The following is a 17,315-nucleotide window of genomic DNA, read 5'->3' as shown; positions in this document are numbered from 1 at the left end:
AGGGAAAAACCACCCTTTCAAATATCAACGTGAATTGTGTGTGGCTACAATGTGGTAGTGTGCCTTCGATAATGGTTTTACAAGAAGTTGGTGTGAACAAGTGTGGCATCATACATGTTGTAATTAATGACCATTGTAGTCAAGTCCATATTTCCCCAAACATATATGGCATGGAGGATGAGTTTGCATCTGCCGATGCTTCCACAGGATCAAGAAGTGGAGTTTAAAAGGTTTGATGATGTTGGGTATAGTAAATTTCACAACATACTTGATGGAGGAGGATCGAGAAGTGGAGTTTAAAATGTCTGATGTGTAGTAAATCTCACAACATACTTGCTGCCAAACAAAATATTTTATAGAGTGTAAGCAATACTATGTAACAATATTACCCATCCATGATATATTTTTCTGGCGTATTTGTTGTTGCTAGGAACTGTCATGAATGTTGGAGATTGCCATGGGTATAAAGCATCAATAAAAAGACACATGTTGGTTAAGATATCCCTTGGGCACAATTTGGATGTTTTCTCCCATAAACAAGCGAACAACATCCTAGGTGTTTTGATCTCAGCATACATGTAGGGCATTAACAAGTTCCTTGAAAAGCGGGGAGCCCAAATTCTTGGCATTTTCATCTTCCTCTCAAGACTAGAAGGGTCGCTCCTTAGTGAAGATTCTTACAAGTGCTTATAGCAAAATTTATGGTTGTTTAAAGTTTAGGTAGGGTTTCTCGAATGATTACCACCCAAAAAGATGTTAAAACACCTTCTTAGGCGCCCGACACGTCAGCAGCATCAAATGGCGCGACACGTCATCAGCTTCGGACGTGATTGCCGCTTTCTCAAATTTAATTATGAGGAAAGTCCAAGTCCAGAGATCCTATGACGAAAAGGCTCGTAGAATCCTTCTTGAGATTCTCTCTCAATACACTCACGCTTGTCTCGTTCTCGCTCTGTGTCTCTGTCTCTGTCTCTGTTTCTGTCCGTCTCTCTCTCTCTCTCTCACACAGAGACAACAAGCGAGGCAATCTTTTGCTCCAGGTAGGCTTTGCCCTTTCTGCGATCATTTTTAACACCAAATTGCTTTATTTTTCCCATATTTCAACCTTAACTTACCCCCCCCCCCCCCCCAAAAAAAAAAAAAAAACACCACACACACACACACACGAGAGAGAGAGAGAGAGAGAGACTCCGTGTCGATACTGTTCAGATCTTCAAGCATCGCATCATTGATGCAATAAGTTTCTTAAGAATGACTTATATTAGAAAAACATTCTTCAATGATATAGTTATATGTTTGTTATCAGGGCAGCATCAAGCAATTAAATGAGAATATAAAAATAAAGAAGTGTGTATTTTCTTGGATTTTTTGTGTGGTTACTTATTGTAGTAAGTATCAAGACCACGCCGCAAATGCATGGAACAAGTTCTATGCCACGTGGCTCGTTGTGCCACGTGGCTGATTGCAGAACAGGGCTCACAATGGTGTGCCCATGTGCTGATACTTGAGTTTCTTAACTCTCTCAGGGAGTTAAGCGAATAAGGTCAAGCCTAGCCTTGGCTACGGTGTGTAGGCACAACATATAAATTGGGCACCCAAGTTAATTACGAGTGTGGACAGCGGGTGTGTATGGGCAGCCCACCACATGTCAGCTTAATGTTTTGGATTGAGTGGTTGCCTTACAATATGAGCCATGGCATCTATTATTTTTTAGCGCTTGGGTAGCCCACGATCAGCTATGCTGGATGAGACTAGTCTAGTGCTGAAGGCAAGGGAACTCCTAGGGCTGAGGAAGAAAGCTCTAAGCACACTGAAGACTGAATGAGAAACTAAGCCCTATGCAAGCCTATTTATACTAACTGGAGGTTGGTTAAGTTGACTGGTTATTTAATAAAGTTTATATTTATAAATGACAATAAATGCTAAATAAATACTATAAAATATAGAAAAAATACCAGATAAATCCTAGTAAATTCCCTAAGGCTTCTGGGATGTTCTAAATGATGCACAGGCATATGAATGCATATTATGCAGAATGCAGAGTGCTTTCTGATGCAAACCCTAAGGCTTCTACTGACTCTACATGCATGAATGATTCTCTCCAAGCGGGTTAAGGGACTTGATTGACTGACTGACCTGCTAAGGCTGAGGAATGAGCTACGTAGCTCGTGCCTGACTTATCCTGGACGGAGGATGTACAATGGGGTCACGGCGTACGACAAATATCATCCTACTGGGTTCTAATACTGCACAACTGTTGCATTTCTGATGATGAGCCATCTTGTCACCATGAATTGAGTGCAAAGTGCATGTGACAGGGGAGGGGTGTGCTGTTGTTTGATTGATCTGGAGACTGGAATCCTGTTCCTCAAGGCCCCATGTGGAGTCTAAGCTGGAGGCAACCTGCACGAGATTAGATCGATTGAGGAGAGGATGGTGGAGTATCGATACCATGGTAGGGCCTCCTTTTGGGCTTAGGTAGGGGACACGGTCACCCATGATTTCTTTGAGACAACAAGCCCTCACCATCGTAGAGATGGGCTCTAGAGGTTGAGAAGCCCCGACAGTACCATGAAGACAAGTCCCTCCCATAGCCACAAGTTTCTTCCCAAATCTCCTTTCACTAGATTCCTTGTAAGCCCCCTCCCTAGGACCACTTGATACACAAGCTAAACACACAAGGTTAGTTCATTTAGAAGGGTACAAGCAAACTCACCTCCCAAAATCATAGATTCCGTCAAGAATCACCCACAAGCCAAGCATACCACCAAAGCTTGCCCTAAGGGACCTTCGGGGCAAGACCGCCATGTCCATGACAGGAGTCTAGTCGAGGCACAAACCAACGGCCAACCCAATGATTGAATGGATCACAATAACCCATAAGTCACTTATATAATGACTATTCCTGCTAAATAACAATCCAGTTATAAACAGCTAGTAACCATGGATTATCTATAATAATGAGGGCGCATCAAAGATATGGAATATTGTCCAGTCGGCCAGCTGGCCGACTGCTGGTCGGCCAGCAGCCGCCAGTTCTCCTTTCGTCCAAGAGGACCATAAAAGGGTGCAAGTGCTCATCATTGTAGGCATTCATTCCTCTAGGGAATGGGTCCTTAGGGTCCATATTAGGACTAGACTTTTGGGTGTCTATCACCTTTTTTATGAAGGTAGCCAAGGGCTGTAGATTAGGAGTACCTTTTTGTACTATATGAATATACTGAATTTCCAGCATTTCTCTCTCTCTCTACTCTCTCTTCATGTCTGCGTTTTGCATCAGCATGTTTCCAGTAGTGTTTAGGGCTGAAAGAAGACCCCTAGAGCTTCCGCGTGTTACAAACATATATACTCTTTTGGATATTATGAATATACTGTAGATTAGGTGAAAACTTTGCATTTTTCTCCCTCTTTTCTCTCCATTGCTTCTACATGGCTGCAGCTGCCTCATCTGGTTTAGCCGACAGCTCCCTTTCGGCAGCCGACAACATCCTAAGCCTTCCATGTCCCTGCTCCAAGTCCAAACTGGTTCTTTTCTGCACCTTGTGGTCCAAAATTCTGGTTCTAACTGCCTTTTTCTGGCCACCTCTTCTGGATAATCTTTGAGAATGTCCATGGCATATTCATGCACATGACAATGTTTATACAAATTCTTGGTGGGCTTTTGCATACCTAAAAAGGAATCTTGAATATCCAAAAGTCCTACGTCTATCCTAGTCTATGATCTATCCCAAAAGGAATGAGATGATCAACGCAATGATGTGCCTTGGCTTGTATAGGCCCCAAATCTGCCAGCAGTCGGCCATCCATACTGCTGTCGGTCGGTTCTGTCTGCCATAAATCAGCATTTAATGCACGCGTATTTCACACGTGAGTCTGGATGACCAGCCGACTGAGTCTCTAGTTGCCGACTGCCTTCTGTGTCTTCTATTGAGCCTAAACAAGCCCTAACAATGTCCTAAATCTTGGCTGCAACTCTGGATTAACATGTCCATGTGGCATGTGAAAGAAAGAGAGAATGCAAGTTGTAGGTCCAAGTACAAACTGAAGAAGGCTGTAGACAGATGTTTATTGCTGAAAATGAGCACATAAGAGATTGTTGCAACAGCCAATGACCTTAAGTAGGTATGCAAAAGTGAGATAAGAAATGAGGAGAAGGGTCAGAACCCTTATATAGTTCACCTGAAGAAGCTCCGCTGTGTTGCTTTTATCTTGGACTCGATGTGATCTTCGAGGGCCGTCCTCTGTGGTCCACTCGGAGGGTAGCTCCGTGACACTTGACTCCCGAAGGGTGTCTAACAACCACCTAGGTACTTGAACAGATCGTGGAGCCTCCTGTGGTCGCCCACGGGGGCTCTACTCCAGCTGCGGACACAACCTCCTGTGATGACTGAGGTGGATCAACTGGAATGATAGACTGGGAATCATCATCAGACTCCTCTGGATCTCCAAGAAGTGGCGGCTCCTCGACAGTGGATGCTGGAACATGCTCGTCAAAGACCACATCCTGGCTGACAACAATCTCATTCCTATCTGGATCATACAACCTGTATCCATTGGAAAGAGAGTTATACCCAACAAATACCAGCTTGCGGGACTTGGAGTCAAGCTTCCCCCTTTGCTTCTTCGGAATATGTACATACGCATCACTCCCAAAGACACGGAAGTGCGAGACATCGGGTTTCCTGCCAAAGTATGCCTCAAATGGAGTCATATGGGGTACTGAAGTCGTCGGAGAGCGGTTGATGGTATGGACAGCCGTTGCCATAGCCTCACCCCAAAGTGGACGAGGAAGATCATGATGCTCCAGCATGGTCCTCACCATCTCCACCACAGTCCTGTTCTTGCGTTCAACAACTCCATTCTCCGAAGGTGATCCGGTATTGGCCAGTTCCCTTTTGATGCCATGATCTACACAAAATCTGAGAAATACAGTCGAGGAGAATTTACCTCCTTTGTCAGCCCTGAGAGTCTTGACCTGAAATCCAGACTCTTTCTCCACCATCACGTGCCAATCCTTGAACCGAGCAAAAGCCTGGTCCTTCTGGGAAAGAAAGTAGACCCACGTGAATCTGGTACAATCATCAAGCAGTAGCATAAAGGAGAGAGATCCTCCCAAAGATGGTATCTGCTGAGGTCCACACAAGTCAGTGTGAATCAACTCCAATGGTTTCGAAGCCCGCCTGGAAGCCTGCTTCGGAAAGGATTCCCTGTGCTGCTTACCATGTATGCAAGAGCTGCAACGCCCTTGCCTACTACCAACATCTGGCAAGCCAACCACCATCTGGCCCCGGAAAGCTTGCCTCAATGCATCCACATTTAAGTGGCCAAAACGAAAGTGCCACAAATCTCCGACCTGAGAACCTGTCAATGAGGAGAGTGCAGAGAGCTTGTAGATACCATTCTCCACAGCGCCTTCCCAAACAACCTGGCCAGTCTCACGGTCCCTTAGAGCAACTGAATGCTCCTCAAATTCCACCCGAAAGCCAGTCTTGCATACCTCATGCACTGACAGAAGATGAAAACCCAGAGCAGGGACATAAAGAACACGGGAAGCATGCTTGCCCCCCTTTCCGTCGGGAATAATCTCCATCCGGCCCTCACTATGTATCGGAATAGTGGAGTTATCGCCAAATAAAGATGCGACCTGACTGCCGTTTCAGATCCAGAAAGAAGTCACGGGATGGAGTCATGCGCTTGGAAGCACCACTGTCGAGAATCCATTCCCGGGTATCCTTCGTGGTGAAGCCAACTGCCTTCTCGCTCGAAGATGATGAAGCATCGGAGTCCACCATCTCTAAGTGCTTAAATGCCGGAGTCTTTGCAGCTGAGGCTGAGGAATCAGCACTCTTCCCTGTCCGCGTAGGGCACTTCCTCCAATAGTGGCCTTTCTCGCCACAATCATTACAAGATCTTTCGGCCTTCAGCTTCTATCGTTCTGAATCAGGCTTCTTCTCAGAAGACTTCTCTGGTGAAGCCTTCCCTTTGTCCTTGTTGTTATTTCGGCCTTTCGACCGTTGGCCAGTTAAGGCATCCGAACCTCCGCTGTGAGGAGGGTTCGTGAAACGTTCCTCCTGGTCCAAGACCATTGGCACAAGCTCCTCCTAGGTTATGGTGCTGAGCCTGCCACTCGTAATCAACGAGGAATAGAAAGCAGAATACTGACCAGGCAAGTGGGACAGCAAAGTGATGGCCATGTCTTCAGATGATATCTCTTTCCCAGCTTGTAGGACTTCCTGCTGAAGGGCCTGCAGCTTGTTAATGTGTTCTCGCATCGTCGAGGACTTTGCAGGGTTCATAACCCGCATCTGCACTTCCAAGGAGATCCGTTTCATGGGTGATACCCTGTTATACAAGGAAGCCAAGTGCTCCCATATGCCTCTCGCCAGCGTCATGTGCTTCACATGATTGATCACTTGTGGTGTGCAATTGAGGAAAATAAACGACCGGACCCTGGCGTTGACACGATCCCACATGTGTGCCTGTGCCTCTCGGTCCTTCCTCGTCGATAGTAACTCCCCTTCCTTAGCTTCCGGCCGTGGAACCCCGATGATGATAAAATCAGCAAGGTCATATGACTCTGCAGCACCGACTCCATCATGACCTTCCAGATGCCGTCAATTGGACCCGTCCAATTGACGATCCACTGGGAATCTTCGCATGCTTCTCAGCCATCTCTAGTAAATCTGCCATCGCGGAGAGTCGGAATCTTCACATGCTTCTCAGCCATCTCTAGTAAATCTGCCATCGCGGAGAGTAACCTGAAAGGATGGGTGAGTGGGAAAAAAAAATCCGTAAACCTGCAAGTGGCTGTCCAGCACTTTAGCCCGCCTTCCTCTTGCACCTTCTCTTCCCATACAGCCCAAAACAGTCCACCAATCAGCAGCCTAACGCTCCCCCTCTTGCTTAGAAAAACTCCCAAGATCTATCTCGAGCCTAGGGCTCTGATACCATGTCAGAATATGCAGTGGAAATGATAACCAAACTTGGGTAGACAAGAGCAAGTAGACTGCAGAAAATAAACAGCACAAGAAACACAGAGAGATAGGTGTGTAAACTCTTCTCTATACACAAGATTCCGAGAAAACTGAATGAATAAGTGGTGGGGGCAAGGGGCCTATATATATGCCCGTGGGAGAGCAGTCGGCCAGCATAAAAAGTGCCCATGACTGCATAAATGCAGTCGGCCAGCAGAAAAATGCCCACGACTCATCTGTGTGCAGTCGGCCAGCAGCCCTGAAGCCCACGCATCACCTGTGTGCAGTCGGCCAGCCCACAGGACTGCTGTTGGGACAGTCGGCCAGCTCTAGAGTGCTCCTGCCACCCTCCGGCAACCCTCCCCACCACTAGAAAAAATGGAAAAAAATAGGGAGAAATACGGGGAGTGTGAAAAAATGATAAAACACCTTATACAGGGCGGGCACACCCACAACAGAGGCCCTGGTGTATAAATATAGACAGAGGCCCTGGTGTATAAAAGTGCTAGAAAAAAATTAAATGATGTCTACTAGTTATGCTAATGCAGGGCCTCATAGAAATGACCAGTACAAGCATGCTAGGGTTCATGTAGATAAAGAAGGCCAAGATCAATCATCTCAGATATCTCTGAAAGCCTGAACCTGTGTGACCAACTTAGTATCTGAGCTGCCATAAAGGATGAGGTCATCAACATACAAAACAATGACACAAATATCCCCATCACAAAGAAGCACATAGAGATTGTTGTTTGCATATGACCTCTCAAATCCAAGAGATAACAAGAAGGCATTGATCTTCTGATACCAGACATGGGGTGCCTATTTGAGACCATGGAGAGCCTTCTTCAGAAGATACACATGTGTGTCCTGTCCCTAAATCACAAAACCAGGAGGCTGCTTAACACAAACTTCCTCTTCTAAATCTCCATTCAAAAAAGCGAATTTTACATCCATTTGGAACACGGGCCATCTGAAGTGTGCATCCAAAGCCAAAACAATCCTGATGGTGGTATACTTGGCTGTAGGAGCAAATGTCTCATTAAAGTCATCAAAGGCGGGCTTTGTACTTGTCCAAAGTACCATCTGCATGAAACTTGACTTTGAAAATCCATCACACCAATCACACGACGATGTAAAGGCTGGGCACCCAAGACCAAGTGTGATTCCCCTCAATTGAGGACATCTCTGCTTCCATGGCTTACTGCCATCGCGGCTATGTAAGAGCCTTCTCTGGACTCTCAAGCTCATCGATCTCCTGGAGAGAGCTCATGAGAGCATAATTCACTGAGGAATGGTGGTAGAGATCTGGTTATGGAGCATGAGACCAGAATCTCTAAAGAGTTGCTAAACCCACCGAGGTAGGCCAGCCGTCCTCTCAAAGTGTGAAGAAGCAGATCCAGCTGTAGCAGACGACTCATCCGATGTTGCTGGTGGGAGAGGTGATGAAGTAAGCATTGGTGGGGGTAATCCCGAAGTCAAAGCAGGACTGGTAATGAGATAAACTGAGGTAGCTACAACTTGACCCCAGAAAGTAGGAGGGAGACCTGCATGATGCAACAAAGCACGAGCCATCTCTTTTACAATCCGGTTCTTCCGTTCCACAGCTCCATTCTGCTGAGCAGTGTAAGGAACTGTGGTCTGTCAGTGATTGCCCTTTGACGCAAGGAAGTCATCAAAAGTTACAAACTCGCCACCATTATTAGTCTGGAGAAATGAAATTGTACCCCCAGACTGATTTTCCACCATCGCAATCCAAGTCCTGAAATTGGCAAAAGCATCTGACTTGCGAGCCAGAAAACATACCTAGACTTTGCGAGTGAAATCATTCACAAGAAGAAGAAAATATCGAGCCCCTCCAAGAGACTCAATCTCCATGGGTCCAGCAAGAAATAGAGAAAGAAAATCTCTCAAGAACCCTTTCCTCAGCACCTAGAAGAGGGCCTCAGCCTCCAACAGCAAAAATGCAGCAATCCCAAGTTTCAGATGCAGAAAACGCAGCACTCTTGAGGAAGCCTCTGCTTTCAAAAGAAAATGCAGCACTTTCCTGCCTGTAGGTCAGCTTTGTGCTCTAATACCATGAAAGAAAGAGTAAACGCAGGTTGTAGGCCCAAGTACAAACTGAAGAAGGCTGTGGACAGATGTTTATTGCTGAAAATGAGCATGAGGGAAGCCCGTAGGTGCTTACAAGCATACGAGACTGTTGCAACAGCCAATGACCTCAAGGAGGTATGCAAAAGTGAGATAAGAAATGAAGAGAAGGGTGAGAACCCTTATATAACTCACATATGAGCTAGAAAAAAAACTAAATGATGTCTACTAGTTATGCTAATGATGTCTACTAGTTATGCTAATGCAGGGCAATGACCAGTACAAGCATGCTAGGGTTCATGTAGACCATCTGGACATGATAAATATATTTTCCAACAGCATGCACATGACAAAGGTGGGAGGGAGGAAGGTGGGGCCAAGCACAGCACGGTTTGGGGCGGGGGGGAGGCAGGGGAGAGAGGGGGGGGGGTGGGGGCGCAACGTGGGGGAGCTCCAGTGCTTGAAAATTCTCTGGGCAGTTATTAGCCTAGTATCCGAGTGAACATGGGTCAGTCAGAGGCATAGGTCTTGGTAGAGGAGCCTGTATGTGTGTGAACCCAGCAACATACAAGTGGGTTTGTGGTGGCTAGTTGGGACCATGGACTATTGGCCAGGCCAAAGGGTGGGCAGAAGGCCATTGGGGGTGCTCAGGCATAGGTGTCCAGCACTAGGAGGCACATGTGTGGAAAACGCATCATAAAGGTGATTTTGTGTCCTCTTTTGCAAGTTGGCCAGCAGCCAACCAGCCCTCGTCGGCCAGGTTCAGCAGCTCCATACTCCCAATTTAAGAGTTCTCCAGCCTTGTTTCTGAGGATCTGAGACCTTTGCGCAAGAACCCCTGTTGGGTTTTATGCTGTGTATGCACCCAGAGGAGTGCTAGTGATCATCAGTAGGTTACTGGGGCACTTTTTACTTCAGTTAGTGGAGGTTTTTTCCCCCAGTTTAGTTCATTTTCACTTATATGCAGTTTATAAGTGTTTTGGTCCACCCGGCACATTTATGGCCGGTCATGTGAACACTTATCCTTTAGGGGTCACTATCATGTGGCTTGTACTTCACATTTTTCTATCATTGAGATATCTACTGCAGTCGTGTTCACTCCCTGCTTGTTTTCCATGCCTGTTTTCTTTCTGTAAACCCTAACCCTAACCCTGTTTAGTCTTCAATTGGTATCAGAGCATTGAAGCTGCTCTGCCCTGCCCGTACATTGCCAGTGTTGTGCGCCGTACTGAAGTCTCAGCATCTCCAGTGTTGTGAGCCGTACTGAAGTCTCTGCTGCCCGTACAGCATCCGTACAACTAAGCCGCCTTCAGTCACACGTGCGCAATAGCTGCCCGTACATCCAGTCGCACGTCGCCTTCAATCAGGTACTACAACAAGCGTCGCCTGCAGTTACGTACGTGTACCAGCCCCGTACTGTATGCGTACGTGTACCAGCTTCGAACAGTAAGCGCCGCCACCAAGTCGCCGCCTGCTGCTGGTATTCGCCTGCAAGTCGACACCTGTGCGCCACCTATTGTGCAAGTCGACACTACAAGTCGCCGCCTGCTGGTATTCGCCTGCAAGTCGACACCTGTGCGCCACCTATTGTGCAAGTCGACACCTGCTTCGAAGACTGTGCCTCTGTACAAACCTGCGCAGGACAGTACCTGCTCCGTACCTGCACAGTACACTCGAACAGAACCTGCAACGTCAACATTCTGCTTTCGTACATGCTTCCGTACAGCACCTCGACTGAGTTGCTGAGTACCTGCACAATACAGAAGTGGTAAGCATTACATATTTTGAATATTGGGCAGTCTTATTTTTCTCTGTGAAAAATATACAGGCACAACAAGCAGTTTTTTCTATCAAGAAAAATATACAGGCACAAAAGGCAGATTTTCTAGCAAGAAAATATACAGATTTTTGCACAGTTTGGGTGCAGCAAATTTGGGCATTTTTGGGGCATTTTGGCATTGTGTACGCCATTTGCTGCTCTACTCAGTCATTGGTGCATTAAGCTGCACATTCAGAGGATTGAGAGTGCAGGCAGATTTGGGTAAACTGTATTCAGTGGAGTACAGTTGTTATCAGGGTTTTTGCTTTTGGGTTTTTTGGTAAACAGGTACAACATTGTGCGTAAAGCATAATGGCAAATCAACAGCAAAGTGATGTATTCACATATTTGTCTAAGGAAGACAAATTGGATGGCACGAACTACTCCTTGTGGAGTTTTATGGTGAAAAATGTGCTTGTGGCAAAAGGTCTTTGGGATTTTGTTAGTGGTGATGAACCACGTCCAGGTCCATTGGCTCCAGAGACTCCTCCCCAAGGGGGTGCTCGTGGACGAGGACAACAGGTACAGGCTCCAGGACAGCCATTGCCTGTTCAGAGAACAAATGCTCAAAAGACATGGGATGCCAGGGATGCACAAGCATTGTCACTCATTGCATTGTCAGTTCAGAGGTCCATTATACCTCATATTCGTTCAGCTGGCACTTCACAGAATGCATGGGTGACTTTGGAGCAGATGTATGCTGCTCGTAATGAGGCTAGGATCTCATTTTTGAAAAGAGAGCTGGAAAATCAGAAAATGAATGAAGGAGATGATATGTCTAGCCACTTAAACAAGCTGCAGGATTTGAGAGAGCAACTCATCAATGTGGATGAGATTATTCCTGAGACACAGCTTGTGTCCACCATTTTGCACTCTTTGCCAAGATCTTACTTGGCTTTCCATACCTCTTTGAACCTCAGCATGAGGAATGCTGTTGAACCCCTCAAGTATCAGGAACTTGTTGCTCTCTTACTACAAGAGGAGCAAATGAGGAAGAATATGAATATGAACACAAATGCTGAACAAGCATTTACTACAGGTCAAAAGGGGAAAGGGAAATCTCAGCCAAAGAGTGCAAATCAAAATTCAGGTGATGGTGGTTCTTCACAGGATACCAAGAAAAGTGATGGACAGCCCAAGAAGAAGGGAAAATGTCATTACTGTAAGAAGCCAGGTCCCTACATCACGGAATGTAGGAAGAGGATTGCCAAAGAGAAGGCAAAGGAAGCTGGGATGTCTGTTAATGATGCTCCTAAAGCTCCTCCAGAAACTGCTTCTTTTGTTGAGGACAGAGATTACTGTTTTTTTACATGCAGCTATGATGCCTCTTGGTCTACACAGGCACTCAGTTTGACAGAGCATGCATGTACTTGGTATTTTGATAGTGGTGCCTCAAAGCATATCACATCTCGCAGGGATTTGTTTAGTCATGTTGGCCCTGCCCCTGTTGGCAAAACTGTTCAGTGTGCCAACAATGCTTCATATCCAGTGTGTGGCATTGGGGAGATTCAGCTTACAGCCATTGATGGCTCCATTCTCCGCCTTACAGATGCCTTATATGTACCAGGGATAAAGAAGAATTTGTTGTCCATTTCTTCTTTAGCACATTGTGGAATGCAAGTCCACTTTGATGATGATAAATGCATGGTCAGAGACAAAGCAAATGCCTTGACCTTGATGCTTACTGGTACATTATGTCATGGACTTTATGAGTTGGATGCATTTCAGCCAGTGGATCAGTCTGCTTATCATGCATTCACTCTTACTCCAGCTATGGTTGATGCGGAGTTATGGCATGCTCGCATGGGGCATGTAAATTTTGGTAGTCTTATGCTTATGCAGCGACATAATATGTTTACAGATCTACCACTCATGGAGAAGCCTCCAGATCACATTTGTGAAGGATGTATTTTGGGAAAAATGCACAGGTTTTCCTTCCCACGTGATCAGGCTCTAAGAGCAACTGCAAAGTTGCAACTTATACACAGTGATCTTTGTGGTCCCATGCAGACGAAGTCATTAGGTGGTTGCTTTTATTTTGCAACATTTATTGATGACTTCTCTCGTATATGCTGGGTCTATCCTTTGACACAGAAATCACAGGTATATGATGCATTTTTGGCCTTTGTAGCACTTGCTGAGACAGAGTCTGGATGCAAAGTGAAGACTCTCCGTTCTGACCGAGGGGGGGAATATATGTCACATGTGCTGAATTCTTTTCTTGGGAGTAGAGGTATAAAACATCAGTATACTACTCCTTACACTCCACAGCAGAATGGGGTTGCAGAAAGGAAAAATCGGTCACTCATGGAGATGGCCAGATGTATGCTAAAGGCAAAAAGACTACCACATATCTTTTGGGTGGAAGCAGTAATGTGTGCTTGTCATATTTTGAATCGATGTCCCACAAAGGCATTGGTTTCTATTACTCCTTTTGAGGCTTGCCATGGCCGCAAGCCTTCTGTATCGCATTTTCGTATCTTTGGGTGCCTTGCATATGCACACATACCCAAAGAGTTGAGGAGGAAGCTTGATGATAAAGCCACAAAATGCATTTTTGTTGGGTATAGCCATGAGAGCAAGGGCTACAGGTTATATGACCCACTATCCAAGAAGATATTTATCAGCCGGGATGTGATTTTTGATGAAAAATCAGAATTATCCATGGCTGGTTATGAGGCAAATCAGGCTGAAAATGATGTATTTGAAGGTCTTCTACCCATGGAGTTTCATTCCACAGTTGGTGATCCAACTCATGAGGGTAATGGACAGCCAGCAAATGATGTAGGTGGTGCAGAATTTCAGCAGCCAAATGAGCCAGAAGCTGAACCAAATATGGGACAGCAGGCACCACAGGTCAGACATATACCTAGATGGTATTTGAGGACACTACAGGACAGCCATTTAGAGGGTCCTCTTGCTGGTCGTACTCGTAGGGAGACAAGGACCAATGAGCATGCACACATCATGGATTTGAATCTGGTTATGGCAGCCAGTTTACAGGATGATGATGAGCCTGATTCATTCGTGGATGCACGAGATAATGTGCATTGGAACAAAGCCATGCAGGATGAGATTGATTCTATTAAAAAGAATCAAACATGGGATTTGGTTGATCTGCCCAAAGGCAAGAAAGCCATTGGTACTAAATGGGTCTACAAGTTGAAAAGACATGCAGATGGATCCATTGACAGGTACAAAGCCCGTCTAGTTGCAAAGGGCTATGCACAGAAGAAGGGCATTGATTATGAGGAGACATTTGCTCCTACATCCCGTATGTCGACACTTAGGTGTGTCATTGCATTGGCTGCACATCGTGGTTGGGTTGTTCATCAGTTGGACATAAAGACTGCATTCCTACATGGGGACCTCGAGGAGGAAGTTTATGTGTTTCAGCCCATGGGATTTGCAGAACATGGTCATGAGGGGAAAGTATGCAGGCTGAAAAAGGCCTTGTATGGTTTGAAACAAGCTCCACGAGCTTGGTATGCAAAAATAGATGCTTTTCTACTCACTCAGGGATTTGTGAACAGTCCATCAGAGACCACTTTGTATGTCAAGAAAGAAGAGACAAATCTGCTGGTCATCAGTCTTTATGTGGATGATCTCTTGCTCATGGGATCAAATGATGACAAAATTGCAGCATTTAAAGAAATACTGCAACAGACATTTGACATGTCTGACTTGGGCCTTGTACATTACTATTTGGGCATACAGTTTGTGCAGGATAACAGAGGCATTGGGTTGTTGCAATCACGTTATGTTACTAAACTTTTGGAGAAGTTTAAATTTCAGGATTGCAAGCCTATTAGTACTCCTATGGAGCCTGGGATGAAACTGTCACTACAAGATGACAGTGTTTCCTTTGATGCCACTACATATGCTCAGGCTGTTGGGTGCCTCATATACTTGTGTAATACAAGGCCAGATATTCAGTATGCAGTCTCTCAGTTGAGCAGATTCATGCACAGCCACGGTTGTCACATTGGCAAGCTGTGAAGCGTGTATTCCGTTATTTGCAGGGTACCTTGTCTCTTGGGTTGCTTTATCCTGAGGGGGGTGACATGCAGTTACATGCTTACAGTGATTCAGATTGGGCTGGTGATTTTGATACCAGACATTCCACTAGTGGGAATTGTTTCTTCCTTGGCGCTTCATGCATTTCTTGGCTAAGCAAGAAACAGACCACGGTGGCCACTTCATCTTGTGAGGCAAAGTACAGAGCAGCCTACACTACTACTGTTGAGTGTGTTTGGCTGCGTCGTCTTATGACTGATATGGATATTTCAGTGGAGGAGCCTACACCTATCTATACTGATAGTCAGAGTGCCATTGCTGTGGCCAGGAATCCTGTGTTTCATGCTCGCACGAAACACATTGAGATTCACTATCATTTTGTTCGGGAGAGACTCCAGGCAGGAGATATCAGTCTGATCTACTGTCCTACAGATCAGAATGTGGCAGACATCTTCACCAAGGCATTACCACGTCCGAAATTTGAAGCATTCCGCAATGCTTTGAATTTGTTCCCTTTTGGTGGATGATGTACAGTGATCACATATCACTCCAGGGGGGTTTGTTGGGTTTTATGCTGTGTATGCACCCAGAGGAGTGCTAGTGATCATCAGTAGGTTACTGGGGCACTTTTTACTTCAGTTAGTGGAGGTTTTTTCCCCCAGTTTAGTTCATTTTCACTTATATGCAGTTTATAAGTGTTTTGGTCCACCCGGCACATTTATGGCCGGTCATGTGAACACTTATCCTTTAGGGGTCACTATCATGTGGCTTGTACTTCACATTTTTCTATCATTGAGATATCTACTGCAGTCGTGTTCACTCCCTGCTTGTTTTCCATGCCTGTTTTCTTTCTGTAAACCCTAACCCTAACCCTGTTTAGTCTTCAACCCCTTGCTTGTGCACATGCCCTGGGCAGCCGGGCAGCCCAGAAGGCAAGCACCACAAGGAGCTGCTGCTGAAGGAACGGAAACTGCTGTGAAAGGAAAACGCAGCAAGTAGAAGGTCTCCAGGAGGATTAACGCAAGCACACGTGCTGCTCGGCAGATGATATAGATGACAGACTCTTCCAGGTCTCTGCAGATGATATAGATGACAGACTAGAGCATCAATCAATTATGAATCATACAGTGAACTGACCTTGTTGGTGTAACACAGTGTCAAAAAAGGTTAAGGAGCTTTAGGGTTGGGTAGTATATTTCTCAAAATCTTTGGCCCAGTATATTTCTCAAAATCTTTGGCCCAGGGAAAAATTCCTAAGGTATTCTAGCTAGGAGGTGGCTTTTAAAGAGAGGGCGTATTTTAAGTATCAAAACAAATCCTTAGTTAACTTTTTATGCTTAAATGTTATCATTTAGTGAAGATTTTTGTAAATATTTCTGACAAATGCTATGTTTTCATGCAGTTTGTCATGTGATTTGTCAACAAAAACAAAACAAAATAATTTTTAAGTTAAATTTTGATGCCCGAATGATGTTGTTTTGTAATAGTTTGTGTTTATTTCTGACAGATGCTGTGTTTTCATGCAGTCTGTCATCTGATTAGTCAGCAAAGTTTTTTATGGCACCATTAGCACACCACTCTGTGGTTGTGGAAGCAATTGGACTGAAAACCGATCTCAGCCGCAGAAGATTTTCTGGTGTCTGCCCTTTAATCAACAAAATAGTCATTGGCTGTCCGGGTAAATCTGTCGCTATTTGTGGAGGGAAGAAGCCACATGCAACATCAGACGGTCTCCTGGATTCACACTGCTTTGGGCTGTACATACGTCCTCTAAAACCTAGTGTGTTCTACAGCCATGGAAAAAGAAGATCTTATGTAGCCCTTCGGTCTTTGTATGGTCCCAATTCCGCAGCTAGTGATGAAACTAGCGGGGATGCTAAGGTCCAGCAGATGTTAGTAGACATGGTACGCATTCAAGTAGGAAAGGCACGCATGATAGAGTTTGTTGATGAAAGGTCTCAACATCTGCGGAATATTGCTGACGAAGCAGTTTTTGAGTATGACCGAATCGCTTATCGGACCATGAAAGGCTTAGATGCAACAGGAAGTCGTGTAAGTGCTTCATATGCAACCCTGTCTTGCAGAGTTTTTACATGGGTTTTAATGCTGGAATTCAATGTGTATGGTATCTTCACTGGTGCTATCAGAAACGAAAGTGCTGTTGTTTAGTACATGAATTTAAAGATACATCATGTATGCAAGTGCTGTTTTTGGATTTGCTTTGGCAAAGGGAGTAGGGGTTGCTTAAGGTGATGACTAGTTTTGAGTAGACGATATTAAGTTTTATGATTCAAGGAGGCTTACTTGTTTCTTTATTGTAAGGCACGAGGATTTCAGCGGCGGATCTCTTTAGTGGGTGAGGATTATTGGCTTTCACGATCACCAGTGGCACATTGACCCTTCTCCAGCCAAAGTGG

General features: G+C 45.3%; 1 protein-coding gene across 3 annotated transcripts in view; it reads left to right on the top strand.

Moving 5' to 3' along the window:
• The first annotated feature begins 858 nt into the window (after positions 1-858).
• The window catches only part of LOC147635058 (uncharacterized), a 37,218-nt gene continuing 20,761 nt past the window's right edge, over positions 859-17,315 (top strand). For 2 of the 3 annotated variants that reach the window (XM_086804317.1, XM_086804319.1), the window contains exons 1-2: positions 859-1,040; positions 16,425-16,950. In XM_086804317.1, coding sequence (XP_086660443.1) covers positions 16,456-16,950 — 495 coding nt within the window. In that variant the 5' untranslated portion in view covers positions 859-1,040; positions 16,425-16,455. Of the gene's footprint in view, positions 1,041-16,405; positions 16,951-17,315 lie in introns of all 3 variants that reach the window. The other variant, XM_086804318.1, reaches the window with a different exon arrangement.

This window comes from Cibotium barometz, chromosome 10, assembly GCF_041138505.1.
Source record: "Cibotium barometz isolate CiBa-2024 chromosome 10, ASM4113850v1, whole genome shotgun sequence".
In the NCBI taxonomy this organism is placed as follows: Eukaryota; Viridiplantae; Streptophyta; class Polypodiopsida; order Cyatheales; family Cibotiaceae; genus Cibotium; species Cibotium barometz.
The sequence above is the reverse complement of the archived record's forward strand: the minus strand, read 5'-3'. Positions and strand labels throughout refer to the sequence as shown.